Here is a 17,096-nt window from a genome sequence, read left to right as displayed (position 1 = left end):
TCAGAGGAGAATAACTAAAGCACATAATAAGAATAGACTAAAAATGGAAACAATGAGTTTGAAAATGAATGTAAGTAAACCAGAGAGAAAGAAAGCAGATTGTTATAAAATGGCACAGGAACCATCATAAAGATGATGCCTAACTTTCCTAATCAGGTCCAAAGACCTGACCGTTTACTTGATTCCCCAAGCCTCTTTGTATGCACATGTATGAGAGTAGCCATTGTGAGGCCCCATAGTAGTGCACTGTGGTTGTAAACTTAAAGATGACATAAAGATGACAGTCAGCAAAACAGAGAAAACTAAAAAAAAGTGTATTTGAAAAGAACAAAACATATTCAAGCAGCCGTGTCTCATGAGATCATACAAACACACAACTATCCGCATACTCATCCATGCAATGGCAGTCAGCCTCATGGAAGGTGAAGACGTATTGAAACATATCTTGCTAATCAAAAAATCAAGGAAGATGACTCTGGAATTAAACCTTGGACAGTAGAATGCCATTTTCCTGCTATAACGTAACAAAGTTACTTTTTGAAATTTGCCAAGTATTCAGGTAATAATCTTTTCAGAGCAGTCTCCGTTAGGGAAATGCTGAGCAATTCTCACCATTCAGACCTTAACTTGAATTGTCCTCAGTGCTTTGGCTTCACCTTGGTGTTTATTCTAATAGAATGTGACTTCTACCAGGACCAAAATCTGTATCGAAATGTCAGTCTATTTCTACAAAGGCACTTACCTAAAAAAATTAATATTGCACCCGTTGTGACCCCAAGAGTAATTCCATTCATTTCTTCAGAGGTGGTGCGTCTTGTTCCAGGATTGGCTGTAATGGTAGTTGCAGAACAAATGTCATCACTTACGTTTGTGAGAACAGTTCCAGCTGTGTGTGCAGGAGTTGCACACATGGTCAGTAAGTCATTGGAGAGGCTTCTGTTTTCGTAACCTGATGTGAACATTCTCAGCCATTGCACAAATCCCATCAAGTCACACGTGCAGTGCCTTGGATTCTGTGAAATGTCTAGCCATCTCAACTCCAAATCACTATAAACTCCATCAGTTAGGACCCGAAGTCGGTTTCTAGAAAGATCTAGGTTTTCCAGTCCTTTGAGATTCTTAAAGCTCTCACTTTCAATGGTCTGAATATGGTTTCCACTCAGGTTTAGTTTTATTAGCCCTTCTAGCTCAGGAAAGCTGTCTGAACTGATGGCCCGGATCAGAGAAAGACTAATCTCTAGGTGTTCAAGGTCAGTCTTGTTCATAAACCAGTTTCTTTTGATCATGTTGGTTGGATTTGAGATAAGGTGTAGTTCCTTTAAGTTCAAAGATTCAAATGCATTTTCGGAAATCTCTTGTATCATCGTCTTCCTGATAGTTAGTATCTGAAGAGATCTGAAGCTGTTGTCTTTGAAAGTATTGGCCTCAATGGTTGTAAGAACTTTTCCACCAAGGAACAGACTTGTTATATTTGAGGGCAAAACTAGAAGAAACAGAAACAGAGTTCATCTATATTTTTTGTAAATGCTGAAGACAATCACCAGCTGCTTTTTATCAGTTTTGATGTGAATGGCTGCCATTGCCCGAGTTGATTTGTCTTTCTTGTATGAGAAGAAGTATATGGGTGGTCTAGCTGATTAGATATATGTTATTATTGTATTAACCATTATCACAAAAGGCATTTTTATTCTTTTTACTCTTTGTATTACGTCTTCCTACTAGCGTATATTCTAGTTGTTTAGACAAATGCATTTTGTATGGAAAATCAAATAATTCTGTCATTGACAACCAACTTTCTGCACGTACAGACTGATGTGAACATCAATATTGAATTGACTTTGAATGCAACTTGTATGTACACCTACATGTAAAGTGTATATATAGTCTACATGTTAAAATCTAAATCTGCTTTTATTTTTTGTTTGTCCCGAATGAAGCACCATTTTTATAGGGTGCACTAATGCTGGTACCTACAGTCATTCAGGGCTAATCTGGAGTTATCAATTGACATGCATCCTTTTGGGATGAGGAAGAAGAGCCACGGAAATAAGAGAAACCCACACAGAGGCATAGAGAGCATGCAAACATCACAGCCACTGACAGAACAAATTCTGACAAGACAAATGCTCCACTGACGGACTTAGGAGATCGTTCCTCCCCCACACTATGTGACGCGTCAATTCCACCCGATGGGGGGGTAAACATTAATATTATACAAAGTTATTGTCTGTTTTACCTGCATTTTTTAATCACTCTTTAATATCGTTTCCTTATCAGTATGCTGCTGCTGGAGTATGTGAATTTCCCCTTAGGATTAATAAAGTATCTATCTATCTATCTATCTATCTATCTATCTATCTATCTATCTATCTATCTATCTATCTATCTATCTATCTATCTATCTATCTATCTATCTATCTATCTATCTATCTATCTATCTATCTATCTATCTATCTATCTATCTATCTATCTATCTATCTATCTATCTATCAGCCTGAGCCTGGATTTGAACCCAGGGCCGTGGACTAGGGGGCACTAGCAGCAACCAGTGTCCCACCCAGTTATGAAAGTAGAAATACGGTTTCTGAAAGAGTAGCAACAATCCTGTAAGTCCCCAATGTTACATTCCAGTCAGTTTATAGTAAAACAGGTCAAAAACAAAGCACATTTATACCAAATTTAATAAAATGTCATTGAACTACCATCTCATTTGCAAAATAATCCTCAATATTCTCATATTGTTTCAATTAAGATTTGGAATTTACTACATCCACACTTCATTAACTCTTTGCTTCTGTAACTAATTTAAAATTAATAGTGGCATCCCTGTTGGCTCATAAAAGCAGTTTGATTTATTTGTATATTTTTGCACTTTCCCTTCGTTCTCCAAAACAGATTTGCAACACAATCCTTCTAGGACACCCCACAATTTTGTGACCACTTTTAAAATAATAAGATAATAATAAATAATAGGATATCAATAATATAATTTAGCTTGTTTTAAGTATTCACTTTGCTTAATAACTCTCAGTTCTCATAAACAATATAGCTTACCTTCAGGTACAGGCACATTGAAACAAAACATTGCAGCGTCCGTCTGGAGATTAAGAAATTCTCCTAGTGACCAGCATGCAGACTCATTCATTTCACTGTGCACTTGCCCAATAACAATCAAGACATAAATAAAATAAAGTTGGTTTGGCTTCATTTTTAATCAGAATAGTGTCGCATTATTCTTTTAAGTTTTTTTTTTTTGTATGCTTTATAAGAAAACACTTAAGTCTATTTCTTGATGAGTAGTGTTCACCACAATGAAAACAATTACAAATCTGTAGCTTGTCAATGTGGAGGCTGATGTTGGTTATTGAAAGCTTTCCTCCCTCTTTTCAGCAAACACCTTTTATTATAGCAGCTTATCGGACTGAGTCAGGTCATGTCACAATATGCTCCATTCCAGTGCTTTTGCAAGTGTTATTCTGATAAGTTTTGACAGCAAAGTGTTTCTATGGACACCTCTTAGGTTCCAGGTACAGACAGATCTCAGTAAACAATGTGAATAGAACAATTTGTAAAGCGTCCAATTTTACTCAAAGAGTTGTGAAATCTGGAATCTGGAACAAACTACTAAAACATGTACATAAGTGAAGTAGAACCCTTTAAGAAGTGTCTGGAGGAGATATTGGGAAAGCTTAGCTATTAGCTAAACAAACGAGCTTGATGGACAGAATGGTCTCCTCTTATGTTCAATCAATTAATCAATTCATCACTCTATCAGCATTTCAGTCTGCTCTTTAGATGCACACCATTTAAATGATGAGACAAGCGACTCATTTCAACATAATGGGCAGTGAATTAGCGGCTGTCATGAGACAGGTGAAGACTGCCTTTAATTAGTAATATCTGCTCTGCTACACCGACATTCAGTCTAGGAGACGTTTTTCATAATATTTGTTGATTGCACCGACATTTTCTTCCATATCACAAGTATAGTGCAAATATTTCTATAGGCCTTTTACTATATGTTAAGTGACTCACTCAGGCTCAAATAGTGAGTTCATTGTAGGTGAATTAACCTGGCAGACTTTTGTGTTTTACTGCCCAACACCTTGGCCATTAGGCAACTCTTCCCTGTAGTAGAACAATTAACTTTGTGTCAGTTATATTGAACGAAGACGCACTAGCAGCTTGTTTCTAAGAAACATTTAAAACTTCCCCTGTTCCTCACTGATCGGAATAATTTATTGACCAAATGTACATAAAACAGTTCCTCAGACTTCAGCAATATATAAATGTAAGAAATTTATTTAACAAAAATACCTTTGGAGCACACAGATACAAGCAGAGTTATTCTTATAAGGTTGTGCGGACAATCCTTTGTTTGACAAAGTCTTTACAGAGTATGAATATCCAAGAGAATATTAATATTATATAGCATATAGCCCATAACACGTTAATCTATTACAAATATGTCCATATATGGGACATTAGATCCTCCTGTATTAGGTTACATAGAGATACTTGATACTTCATTCCAAGTATGGAGCAACCTTGAAGCCCTGCACACTAAAATGAACTCGTCCTGCTTACATCAGTTAGACAAAAGGTAATATAATTAAAAACCTTAACACTCATACACACAGTAATCTTGGGCTCTGGCATTTTAATTTTCTATTTTGCTTCATCATATTTTACTTTGCGATTTTCACTTAGTTTAACGTGCTTGGTCAAGTTTTGTCATCATGGTGCTCACCATTAAAAGGTATTATTTAAAATAAAGGCAGATTAATTTATTCTCATTTCATTGCACTTTGCCTGTTTCATTTTCATTCCATAATAAGTTAGTAGTAGCCTTAAAATTGATGAATACTTTACAGAATATACTGCATATTACAATCTTAAATATGGGAATATAGTATTGTCACTGTCATTATAAATATAGTCTTATTGGGCAGGCTTAGGATTGGGGTGAAATTGAATGTGGGGGCGAAGGGAGAAAATTGTGTTTTAAAATCTTAACTACCGCGAGAACCCTCCATTGAGTTGTTGCCTTAATGTGACAGAGTGGTTTGTGTGATCCAATGATCCCCTAAGCGATGCCATTGAGAGTCGTGTACTCCTGGTAGGGCCACACATGGTGGCAACGTCAGAAGTGAGGTCCTGACTAAGACTGACTCAACCACTCACACCCCGTCCCACCAAAGGTCCATCCAAAGTGGTGCAACTTCCTGCCGTACCTTGTCATCTTGCACCTTGCTTGCCACGTGGATTGTCGACAGGAAGTGAAGTAGTGTGATTGAGGACCATGCACCCTCACTACCACCAATATCAACAGCTCATTTGCTCTTGCTCTTCCTTCCATCTATATTCTTCATCCTTTTTCCTGCATAAAAGTGCTACAGTGAAGGCCAACAAAAGGAAGAGAACTACTTTTGAGTGATGGCGTATTGCTCTTGGTATGAAACCCACACATATGGTGGCTTTTGTGTGATGGCTGTTCAGAGGCACACCCAGGACAAGTGCCTTGTCCATGTCCTGCCGGCATGACTCTGCATCGTTTTTCAAGGATAACACTGCCTACCCCTGATGGGGTGGGGACAATAAAAGGTGTCCTAAACAACATTTGTCCCATCTATACTAGGCCAGGACCTGCACCTGGTGAGTCATCCCTGTACACGCAGTCGGAAAACTACAAAATCTCTTATCCTAACTTCTTGGAATGTCTGCCCAGTCATGGATTCGACCACTACTGACCGACCACCTTGGAGAACAGCCTACGTAGCCTCAGAGCTCCAGCGCTACAAGGTGGACATCTGTACCTTCAGTGAGACTCATCTTGCTGATGAAGGATCCATCACTGAAACCGCAGCCAGATATACATTCTTCTGGAAAAGCCAACCAAAGTCAGAGATGTGGAACCATGGAATCAAGAATCATTTCAATCAGGAATGAATTCCTCCTGAAAATCCCAGAGTCCCCTGTTGGCATCTCATGCTTAATGACCCTGAGCATTCCACTGTCAAAAGGTTCCCATATGACAATCATTTCAAAATGTTAACTAGTGAACAATCATCTACTATATGATAAAACGATACAGTCTGTGTGTGTGCGCATGTGTGCATGCATGCCTGGACTCTCTGAGCAATCTGATTGATCAGTTTGACTTTGGTGTTGTGATCAAGAGTCAAAATATAGGAGGTAAGTTGAGAGTAGCCTTCAAAGATGGGGAGCATAAAAGCGGACAGGAGGTGAGGAAGAAATGGCAGAGTCCAAGTAGCAGGCTTAATGAGAATGCACTGGAAAGAGTGAGTACCGGTTCAGAGGTACAGATGGGCGAGGACACCGAAGAAAGGCACTGAAGGAGCATGTAGGGCAAGAAATACCAAGTGCTTTTAAATTTATTCTTTTATCTGTCTTTGTCAGGTAATGTGGTTACTACACAATACAAGGTAACATGTTCGGAATTGAATAGTCATAAAGCATTCCTCAGAACATTATTTTTTGCATAAATCTTAACTAATTTATATTGAAAAAAATTATAGGCATGTACAGTATTTGTTCAAGGAATCTAATTGGTTACTATAACCATCTCACAGCTACAGAGTCCTGAGTTCAAATCCCAGCCAGGGCTCTGTATGTCTGTACTCTGCATGTTGTTCCCATATCCAGTTTCCATCTGCAGCTCCAAGAAGCCCAGTCTGTGGTACTTGTTTAGTCTAAAGTGGTATGATGTGCCCATTTGTATAATCTGTGACAGATTCTTGTAGTATTTTAGGCTGATATCTTCCTTTGCATTTAGTAGGTCTGGACTGTGTCCATCTACAATCTATTAAAATAAATTGGTTCAGGACATTTTATCTTGAAACTCATCATCCATCCATAATCTCAGAGTTGTGGAGTAGCAGATACCATATTGACAGCAATGGGCACAAAAAACACTTCTTGAATGATGCACACAAAATTTGGAAGATGACATATGACTGGACAGTACATCTTGGACTGTGAGAAGAAACCCAAGTGGACATGGATTGAAAGTGCAAATTACACATTTAGGAACTCAAAATGAAAGATGTCCAAGCAGAAATAACTGGTTTGAGGTCTGTAGATTTGTATACACCAACATGGCTTCAATGCAAACCCTAGGTAGACTTGCTTCTACCACAAAGGTTTGTGCATTGTCTCATCCGTGCCTCCCACAGACTTCTTTTTTTATTGCTGTATGTGTCTTTTCTTGAGCCATTTAGACAGACAGTGGTATGTGCCGCTGTGCCAATCTGTGGATGTTTCATGTTATGAATCAGCCCTGTAGTAGGAGTAGAAAAGAGCTGACAGTAAGTATTTTATATTAATTTCTTTTTTTGCAGACTGTCTCTTACTTTTTTGGATGGTTTCAGTTTCAAAAACTGGTGGGTAAGGAAACTGGTCTGAATTATTATTTAAGTGTGTGTGTTTTTTTTTTATTCTAGCCATAATATTTTGCTGTATGAAGATGGGCATGCTGTGGTTGCTGATTTTGGAGGTACTGCTTACTAAGTTCAAATTTTTTCTCTGTAATAATGAAGTTCAAAAATTCTCTTCTAGTATCTGGTCACAACATATTGCAACTGTGGTACTTTGAACACATACAAGCCACCTACCTGGGTGGTTTACAGATTTTCTTTAAATCAGATGGTTAGGTCATGTGTGTTCACTCCATAGAAAGTCTGAGACTCTGGAAGCTGAGGTTTGATCCTAGGTAGAGGTTTTCCTGAGGTGGCAGTTTAGGACAAAAACACATAATTATAGTAGCCATTTAATTCAAGAACGAATAAAACATAACCAAAACTAAGAATAATGTAAGAAAAACTGGACAATAACCCTTAAAATCTTAGTCAGGAAAATGGAAAAATTGACCCTTAAAATCTTAGTCAGAAAAATTGGAAAATTAAACCTTAAAATCTTAGTCAAAATATGCATGGGCCAAAGGCAGAGATCTCACTAAACCAGAATACCAAAAAATACAAAAAAAACAAAAGTTAATCAAAAGGCATTGTTCAAAAAATAGGCAAGTATTTCAGGCACACCAAGAGGAACAGAATCACAAATGAAACGCACTACAAGGATTTGTTATTCATCCCAAGACATAAGTGACGGGAGTAGACTTCTGCATTCTTAAACAGTGTCTGGTGTGTGACATCTTAACATATGAGCACAATGGGCATTGGCTGGGGGCTCTAGGACCATGAGGCTCCACAATGTTTCTGAGGCCTAGGTATGTTCCTGTTTTGCTATCAAAACAGGGGCGTCAATGTGCTACTTTGCCTGGGGGTCTATAATGTTATTAAGACGGCCCTGGTCATCAAACCATCAATACTGTGACTGATAGCTGGGGCTCTTGAAAAAATAAAAACACAAAATGGCAGCTGCCATGATCCAAAACAAAAAGCAAAGCGATGGTGTAAAAAAGGTATACACATAATGATAATATATTTTTTATAATAAAACATTATATATGTTATATGATATATATGCTAATAATCCAATTGTCCATCAATCACACAAAATATGGAACCAATGCAAGAAGCAATTTAAGGCAGAGAAGTTCTTGTCTGTTGCACCTTTCCATGATAATCACTTCTTTCAGCCCTCTCAAACCAGCACAATATTTCCAATAGTTCGGAAAATGTCCAGGATTAAAACAATTACAGCGCTATATTAGGTAAAGTACTTGCATCCTATGAACAATTACGCTTCAAATGCAACTTCCCATCAACACAATTTTTCCACTACTTTCAAATCAGAAACTTTGCTAAAAGTAACCTACCTAATTTCTCTCACCTCCCAACCATTTCTATTCCAGAGGAAATACAGTCTTGAAGACTCAGACAGCACCTCCGTAATATATAAAAACGTTTTAAAGTCCCTTCCTTTCAAAGATCCTATAGTGCGGTGTGGAAAGGATCTTTCACTTAACATCTCTGAAAAGGAGAAGAAGACAGCCATGCATAGAATACGCTCCAGCTCCATATGCGGAAAGCATTCAATTATTCAACTTAATTATTTATCAAGCCCATTTATTAAAATTGTCCAAAATGTATCCAGAGCAAGATTCAACCTGTGAACACTGCAATTGAGCTCAAGTCTCACTGGGTCACATGTTCTGGATGTGCACCAAACTAACTTCATTCTGGAGCATAATCTTTAAATGCCAATCAGACAGCCTTGGTGTCACAATCCCTCCTAACCCATTAACAGCTGTGTTTGGTGGACTTCCAGATGGGGTTAAAGTGGAGAAGGGCAAACAAACTGTAAATACCTTTACAACACCATTAGCATGTAGACTTATCTTGCTCAAGTGGAAGAATCCTTTTTTAAGTCAGTGGGTAACTGATGATGTTATATACTATTTGAAATTGGAAAAAAATAAATTCTCACTTAGTGAATCTGTTCAAAACATTTTTTTAAATATGGCAAGTAGTAATTAATTAAATCTTAGAATAAGGATTTATGTTGAGGAGAAGGACATTATCCTTTCTTTGTTGTTTTTAAAGATTTCTTCTGGCTGTTGGCTCTCCTCTCTTTCTCTCAGGTGCGGGTTGAACTCTTGTTTGTTAAGTTTGACTTGATTGTATGGAATGTCTTCAAATAAAAACAATAAAATAGTTTAAAAAGGAGAAAAAAGAAAATAAACTCAATCAACATAACATTTCACTGCTTTTTTATTATTATTGATTTTTTAAATTACATTTTATTATGAACTAGCTGAGCTTTCATTCCAACAGTCGGTGCATCACAAACAATAGCAACGCTTTTATGAATCCCATGCCAAATGGCATATAATGGAGACATAGCATCCAAATGGACACACAGTCACACAGATATTGAGGTGGATAAGTTGGTTGCAATTCTTTTTTCTAAATAAATTTTGTGCTTTTCTAGTCTCTTTCATTCTTATTATGAGTTTTGAAGCATCCTGGAACTTTTTTTTTGTTTTAATTTAAAATGTAATTAAAATTGTTAAAATAATTTTGTGAATTGCTTCAACCCAGTTTTGTTTTTTACAGGCACAATTATTTTGTTTATGGTTGTCCTACTTTTATTGCTGCAATGAAATAAAAGGTCAGCACCAGGCATTTCCTAGTCATCCAAGAATGCGTTTAACTCTTTAAAACTTTGTGCGATTTTGTTTTTGTAACTTTCGATTATTACACTTTTATCCTCCATCTTTGAGTTTGATTTAAAGTTCTCTTTCTGATTTTATCATGTGTTTTATTCTCCCAGTTTTCACCTTCACATGCATACATCCATCTTCCAATACTTTTTAGGCAATTTTTGAGGCAGGGAAGATTTAAAGAGGCAGGTGGCTGAACTGCTAGAGGTCTATTTTGGCATGCTGAGAATTTTTTCCTGCTTCTTTCATCTGTCAGGACACATTAATTTCAATAGCTTATAAACAAAAGATACAACAACAATACTGTACAGACAATTCTAACAATAATGTGGATTAATTTGGGGTTTATGTCAAACATGTAGCCAAAATACTATCTCACAACTCTCTTCTTGTTGCTTCATTCTAAGTAGAGCAGTACACTGAATGATCTAAGAGATTAAGAACATAGGTCAGTAGAAGACAGACATGCAATTCTGTCAAACCATTAAGTATTCTAAAACTCTGACAACATTTTCATAATTGATCTTAAATAAAATGGGCAGCAGTGTTAGAATACAGTAATGAATGAATTTAGATTTCCTTTCAAATATGTGCTAATATTCTGATCTACATTTTGAAGCCAAGTTGCCATTTCTCTGACCATTGCGGTGTATTTGATCCACTGAAAACGCTTATTGAGCAGTCATTTGAATAAATCAAAATTAATCGGTGTGACTCAGAGATATGAGTGAGAGTTTCAAAAGCCAATAGAATAATTTTTACAAGCCATCTGTTAAGGACACAGTGGAGTGTCGAGGGATTATTGTTAACACTTTAAAATATCAGGAGATAATAATGAAAACAAGGACATAATCAAAAAGGGGTCGAAACTCTAAGGTCAAGCCAAACCAAAAACAAAAGGAGAGAATGCAGTTTGAAGGTTGTTTCATTCATGGCCTCCCGTAGACTTCTTGTTTTGTTGTTGTCTGCGTCATTTCTTGAGATTCTGACCATTTAGACAGGCTGCCGTGCTGTGGATGTTTCATGCTAAGAATCAACCCGAGTAGAAATGAGCTGATAAGTAGGTATTTTATATTGATTTCCTTTTAACACACCGTCACAGATGGCCGGGATGCCTCTTCACTGTATGGACCAGGACAGCAAGCCATACCTCCCCCAGAACGCTTGATGGCAGCCCCCTGGGTTGCAGCAGTGCCTAGGACTCCCGCAAGACTTCATGGGAGTTGGAGTTTGGTGCAGCCCTGTTGAGATCTGTGGGCACCGCCAGGGGGCGCTGTAGCTGCTGCTGAGCCCTACAGAACAGTTCTTCTGCCACACCCTGGAAGTGCTGCTGGAAATAGGTCATCAAGCACCTGGAGCACTTCTGGGTGCCTTATAAAAGGAGCCAGCAGCCACCACTCAGAGAGCCAGAGTCTGGAGGAGGAAGACGAAGCTTTCAGGAGGGAGAGTGGAGAAATAAGAGAGAAAAAAAGACTTATTGTAAAGTTTGTGCTTGTGCTGGACTCTGTTGAGCCTGTGGGAATGGGAAAGGCGTTGCCCACAAGGTATACAAGAAAATAAAAGCCCTGTGTGCTTTGAACTTGTGTCCTATGTCTGTCTGTGTCAGGGCTGGCTTTTACAACACTCACCAGGAAAAAAGGGATAAAATGAAAGCAAAGCAAAATTAAAAACAAATACACAGTCCTAGTGCTAGAGCCTACTTGAAAAAGGAGGTAACTGACACTAAAGACTTTGAGAAGAGAGTTGTCCTTGCAGGGGTAAGTCATAATGTGATCACCGTCATATTCACAGGGCAACTTCCATTACATCTCTGGCGTGATGTCATGCAATCTCAAAACAGGCATCACATACATCAAGAAAAAGAAGACACCAATGAAATTTAATTTTGTAGTCATAACTCTACACATAAAATAAACATCAGAATTTGAATCTCAATGGGTCAAAATCCAAAAGTATACAAAAAACATGACTATAAAAATGTTTAGTGTGGGATTGTAAAGTGATAATAAACAGTTGAGATCTCTGTGAGTCATCCAGTCAGTTCAGTTGCAATTGTAGCAGGCAGCTAGAAATGGAGCTATGCACACACATTTCTGAATACAGTGATTGTGTATCATTTTTCAGAAGATATTTGTTTTATTGTAACTGAAAATTTTAAAATAATACTCTTTTGATTTAATTAATCATTTATTTGTTTGAATTGAAAGGGGCATGTCTGAGAGGGATGAAGATTAAAAAAGAGAAAGAAAATGAAAAGAATTTGTGTTTATAGAGAAGAATGACAGCAAAAATATGATTTTATAAAGAAATATTATTCCTCGTATTACAAACATTTTTGCAATTTGTGTAGAAAATCTTTTGATATCTCTCAATGGCAGACTGAATGATGTTAAAAAGCATTGTACTGGATCGCAGCACTAATGCGTAAATGTTTTACTTACCAACCTTGGTGTATCTAATTTATTCAACCTACCTTTTTTAATAATTGATATGTGAAGATATACAGAATACAGATAATAACCAAGAAGGGACATGTTCATACATTATTATTACGAGGTATTTGGTAATCTGATGTACCAATGAAAAAAATCCAGTTTTTTTTTTTTTTTTATTGTGGTGGTCTGATTTTTTTAATGTTGATGTTCTGAAATTAGCTGATCACGAGGTGGTCACTCTACTTTTAACTGACATACTACTTCTCTTTCATTTCTTTCATTTTCTTTTTAAGAATCCAGATTCCTTCTGTCTATGGACGAGGACAACATGACGAAACAGCCAGGGGTTTGTTTCATTTTGGCTCTTGATTGTCAGAGTGATGAAAATTATTTGTCATTCTTGTATGTACAGTTATTTCAGTGACATTATTTGGGCTTTTTTGTGCATTTATTTCTTCAGGGGCTGCAATTTTGTGTGCTTCATTTTTCATGGAAGCCACCATTTTACAGCTCTGGGACACTATTACTCTAATGATCTTTGTTAGGCATGTGATGTCCATGTCATGTCACCTGTGACATCATGACAGCCTTTTTTATTTATAAGCGATGGCTTCACACATTAAATAACCACTTAGACAAAGGAAAGACTTTAATGAAAAATTTGGTCTTGAGCACTTGTCATGTTAGGTTGTCTTTGACTTTGAATTTATTGTTATCCATTAAACCTGGCAGTCAATCTTTTATCTTACTATTCTAAGCTGCGTTTGACTATGCTTTTGTAGTAACTAAAATCTCTGAACGTTTATTATAGTTCTCATCAAATCTCATATCTAAAAATCTCTGTGATCACATTGTTGATGTTGTCACTCAGCTGATGACGTTTAACTGCCAGATACACTCTGGTGGCCCAGTCTGGTCACATAGTGTTGTTAGAGGTAGGGAGTGTATAAAACACATTTGAAAAGCACAAGAACTGTGTTTTATTTTTGTTTATATGTTTTAAATACTAACATCAATAATCCAAGATAAATAAAATATTACTGTCAAACAAGACTCGCTTTCTTGAAAAGAGAAATTAAAAAGGCTGAATTGTAGGCAGTGTTAGTTTCACATAGTCATGTCTCAGTTTTTGCACTGTACCATACTGTAAGGCCAATACAAAGTTTACAGACAGGGCAAACATTTGTTTTTAAGTAATTGGGGAGCAATGCCTGTAGTCAAAGAGTGATTATAATGAGCCGTAGTAATTCTCCTCTCTTCTGAATCCACAGAACCTGCGATGGATGGCCCCAGAGGTTTTCACACAGTGTACCCGCTACACTGTCAAAGCTGATATGTTCAGTTACGCCCTTTGTCTCTGGGAGCTGTTAACGGGAGAAATTCCATTTGCACACTTGAAACCAGGTAAGAAACAAAACCAAATTACAATGTCCTCCCTAAATTATTGCTTTTTTCTTTGTACTGTACAGAAGCAATTTAAATGTGACATAAATTTTAATAACCCTTGACCCTGAACTAAACAGGTTTGAAAATGTATACATTGATTTCTTTCTTTCTTTCTTTCTTTCTTTCTTTCTTTCTTTCTTTCTTTCTTTCTTTCTTTCTTTCTTCATTAGGGCTGGCTATGCAAATCGGTGTTCAAGTTACAATTTTCATATGAACACCTACAGGCAAAAAAAAAAATTTTAAAGTTTACTTCTCTCACCTTTTCTTTGTAGCTGTTGGTAGACCAGGACAAATTCACTAAAGCCACTGACATTGATATTCATGAGTCAACACTGCATATGCCTACAGTACTGTGAATTTTAAATACATGTTATGAAGCAAATGAAGAAGCACTCTGGGTACAGACCATCCTCTGCTTTTTAGTTTTTTTCTACACATTTTCATTTTTGCATAAAGCAAATTATGTTTGCCAAATGCAAAATAGATTCTATTCATCTTAAATTGCCAAAGTGGAGAAGGCAAGATCTTAGAGATCAGCTACTTCATGATAGAGGATATGCCTGCATCAGGTTGTTGTTATTTATTTATTTTTTTAAATTAGAATGTTAGATTTTATATTCACCTGCTGTAATTATCATGTTCTAATAAACAATTGGGTTTTTGGGTCTGTAAAGCTGACCAGGTTACCTACTTCTCAATTTTGATGCCAAGGTGCCAGTTGAATAACAAAATACAAGAAGCAGTGTTAATACTGGGAATAATTAATGAAGCATAGCAAGAGAAAGCAGATCTTTTTTTTATTTTGTGCTATATAGTCTGCTAATTGGAGACTAGAGAATGAAGATGCCAAAGTATGGAGGTTTTGTGTTGCCATTGGATGTACTGAAGTACTCCCTGTCCAGTGTAAGAGTGTAGCTGAACTGGCTTGGACTGACAGGGAAAAGAGGATTTCCTGGAGTCAAAATGAGGCAGTACTGTCACATACACTTTCCATTTTTCTCCCTATTCCCTGTTACCAACAAAAAATCACAGGCTGTTGTCTGCCCTCCCTAGTAGACATTACCAGCTCTCGCTATCTCACCAGAGCCACAAATATCATTAAGGATCCTTCACACCCTGGTCACCACCTCTTTGATGTGTTGCCCTCTGGTTGGTATTATAGATCTTGGAAAGCACCAACCAACAGATTCAGAAATGGTTTCTTTCCTATGGCCATAAATACAGTGAACAAAAATAAGCAAATTTATTGTGTTTCTATTGGTTTCATTTTGATCTCATTTCTTTTTAAATATATATTTTATTTTACATATATTGTAATATACCTATATCTATAAACTGGGTTAAGTGTGCAATATCCTTTAGTGCAATAACATTTTTTATATCTATTATTTTTATGTTGTTGTTCTTATGTGTTGTAGTTTTTTTTTTTTTTCCACAAAAGTAGTGTTGTTTGCTTTTTTATACCCAGCTGGAGTGGCGCTAGTCATTTTGTTGTAATTTTTTTACAATGACTTTAAAGACTTTCTATTCTATTGTATTTTATTCAGAGAGAGTGTTAAACATTTGTGTATCGGAGTGGCAAAGCTCTCTCTAGGCTAGGATTAATAGTGTAATGATACTTGAATCAAAAACAAACATAAGAAAAGAGAGAAGGTAGACACCGTAGTGAACAGAAAACTTTTTATTGACCTGGGCATGACACCTGCCACTGAGGCCCCCACCCCACCATAACTGTCTACTGGTTTGACTTTGTTGCTGTGAGTAGGTGTGAAGTGTGAATAACACAATCTTCAATGAAAAAAAAATTAGCAAGCTGTGTGGACCTGTTATCAAGGTTTTGGAATTTAAAATTCAAGGATTGTAATTCAGTCTGCACCACAGATTCACTGCATGACCCCAAGCAAGTGACTTCACCTGCTAGTATTACAGTTATAAAACAGAGAGAATCAAAAAACATGGTTTTGCTGAAAACTCTTCCTGATATTTAAAACAAAATATATATTAACAGTGATTTGAACAAGTCATAAATACTGCAGTTATGAGTCATGAAAGTGATCTTACAGATAGTAAGCCGGGAGCTGATATGATCACTTCAATATGCAGTGTAATTCTGTAGAGTCACTGATATAAATGTGAGCAACAATGTGGCAGACGTCAAGCCCACCACAGCCTATAGGACACACCAAACAGTGGCAAACCCAAATGAAGGCTCCCCTTTACAGTGTTTTATTTTATTTAGCCCCAAAGGGCTCCGTTACATTTTTTTTTTTTTGCAATTTGTTTTACAAATTTTAATTGATGTTCATTAACATTGATATAGGAAGAAAGAAAATAGATGATAGATATATATATATATATATATATATATATATACTTTATTTATATACATATACATATATAAACTAAAAATAACCCCCTTATACACATAGAAGAAGCTCATATAAGAGAGCTGCTGCTGCTGTCAATCACGCTGTAGGCTTGTAGGAGGGCATAAGATGTGGTGAGATCTGCTCAGTTGTACTGCAGGTTTACATTTAAAGGCAGTGATGTTCAAATAGAGCAAGTCGAGCTTGCTGTGTCCGCAAAGCCAACATGCTAATTGAAGTTAGTTTGTACCCCTGTTTAAATCATCAGCATTCTAGGGCCAGAATGATTTATTCATTAGAATATTAATACAGAGTGAATCATATCTGTTCCTAAGTTAATAAACTTTAATCAGAATGATATTACTTATCTCTCTAGGCAGTGACATGGACAAATCCAGTCAGTATTTCAATAACTAGATAACACATTTTACTTTTAATTGTAATCTACTCACTTTTTTGTCATTCACTCATTTTCAGCCTTCCTTCTCCCTTTTCCCCTCATTCACTCATTTTCAGCCTTCCTTTTCTCTTTTCCCCTCTGTCTGATCGTAGCAGGTGGAAACTGTCCAGCATTAAGATAGCATCTGAAATAAGAAGTTTAAGCTGGTTCTCCACAATAAACAAGGGCCACAATACCTAATCTTGCTGTGACTCACCATGACATGTAAAAGTTCATTGAACTTTTTAAAAGCAATCGAACAT

At 36.8% G+C, this 17,096-nt stretch overlaps 1 protein-coding gene across 3 annotated transcripts in view; it reads left to right on the top strand.

The window, feature by feature from the left end:
• tnni3k (TNNI3 interacting kinase) overlaps nucleotides 1-17,096 on the top strand; it is a 106,124-nt gene that overhangs the window by 43,312 nt on the left and 45,716 nt on the right. For all 3 annotated transcript variants that reach the window (XM_051932946.1, XM_051932947.1, XM_051932945.1), the window contains exons 18-20: nucleotides 7,464-7,516; nucleotides 12,876-12,928; nucleotides 13,854-13,986. In XM_051932946.1, coding sequence (XP_051788906.1) covers nucleotides 7,464-7,516; nucleotides 12,876-12,928; nucleotides 13,854-13,986 — 239 coding nt within the window. The remainder of the gene's footprint in view (nucleotides 1-7,463; nucleotides 7,517-12,875; nucleotides 12,929-13,853; nucleotides 13,987-17,096) is intronic.

Source organism: Erpetoichthys calabaricus, chromosome 10 (genome assembly GCF_900747795.2).
Source record: "Erpetoichthys calabaricus chromosome 10, fErpCal1.3, whole genome shotgun sequence".
Classification (NCBI taxonomy): Eukaryota; Metazoa; Chordata; class Cladistia; order Polypteriformes; family Polypteridae; genus Erpetoichthys; species Erpetoichthys calabaricus.
Note: the sequence above shows the minus strand (reverse complement) of the source record. Positions and strands in the feature narration are given on the sequence as shown.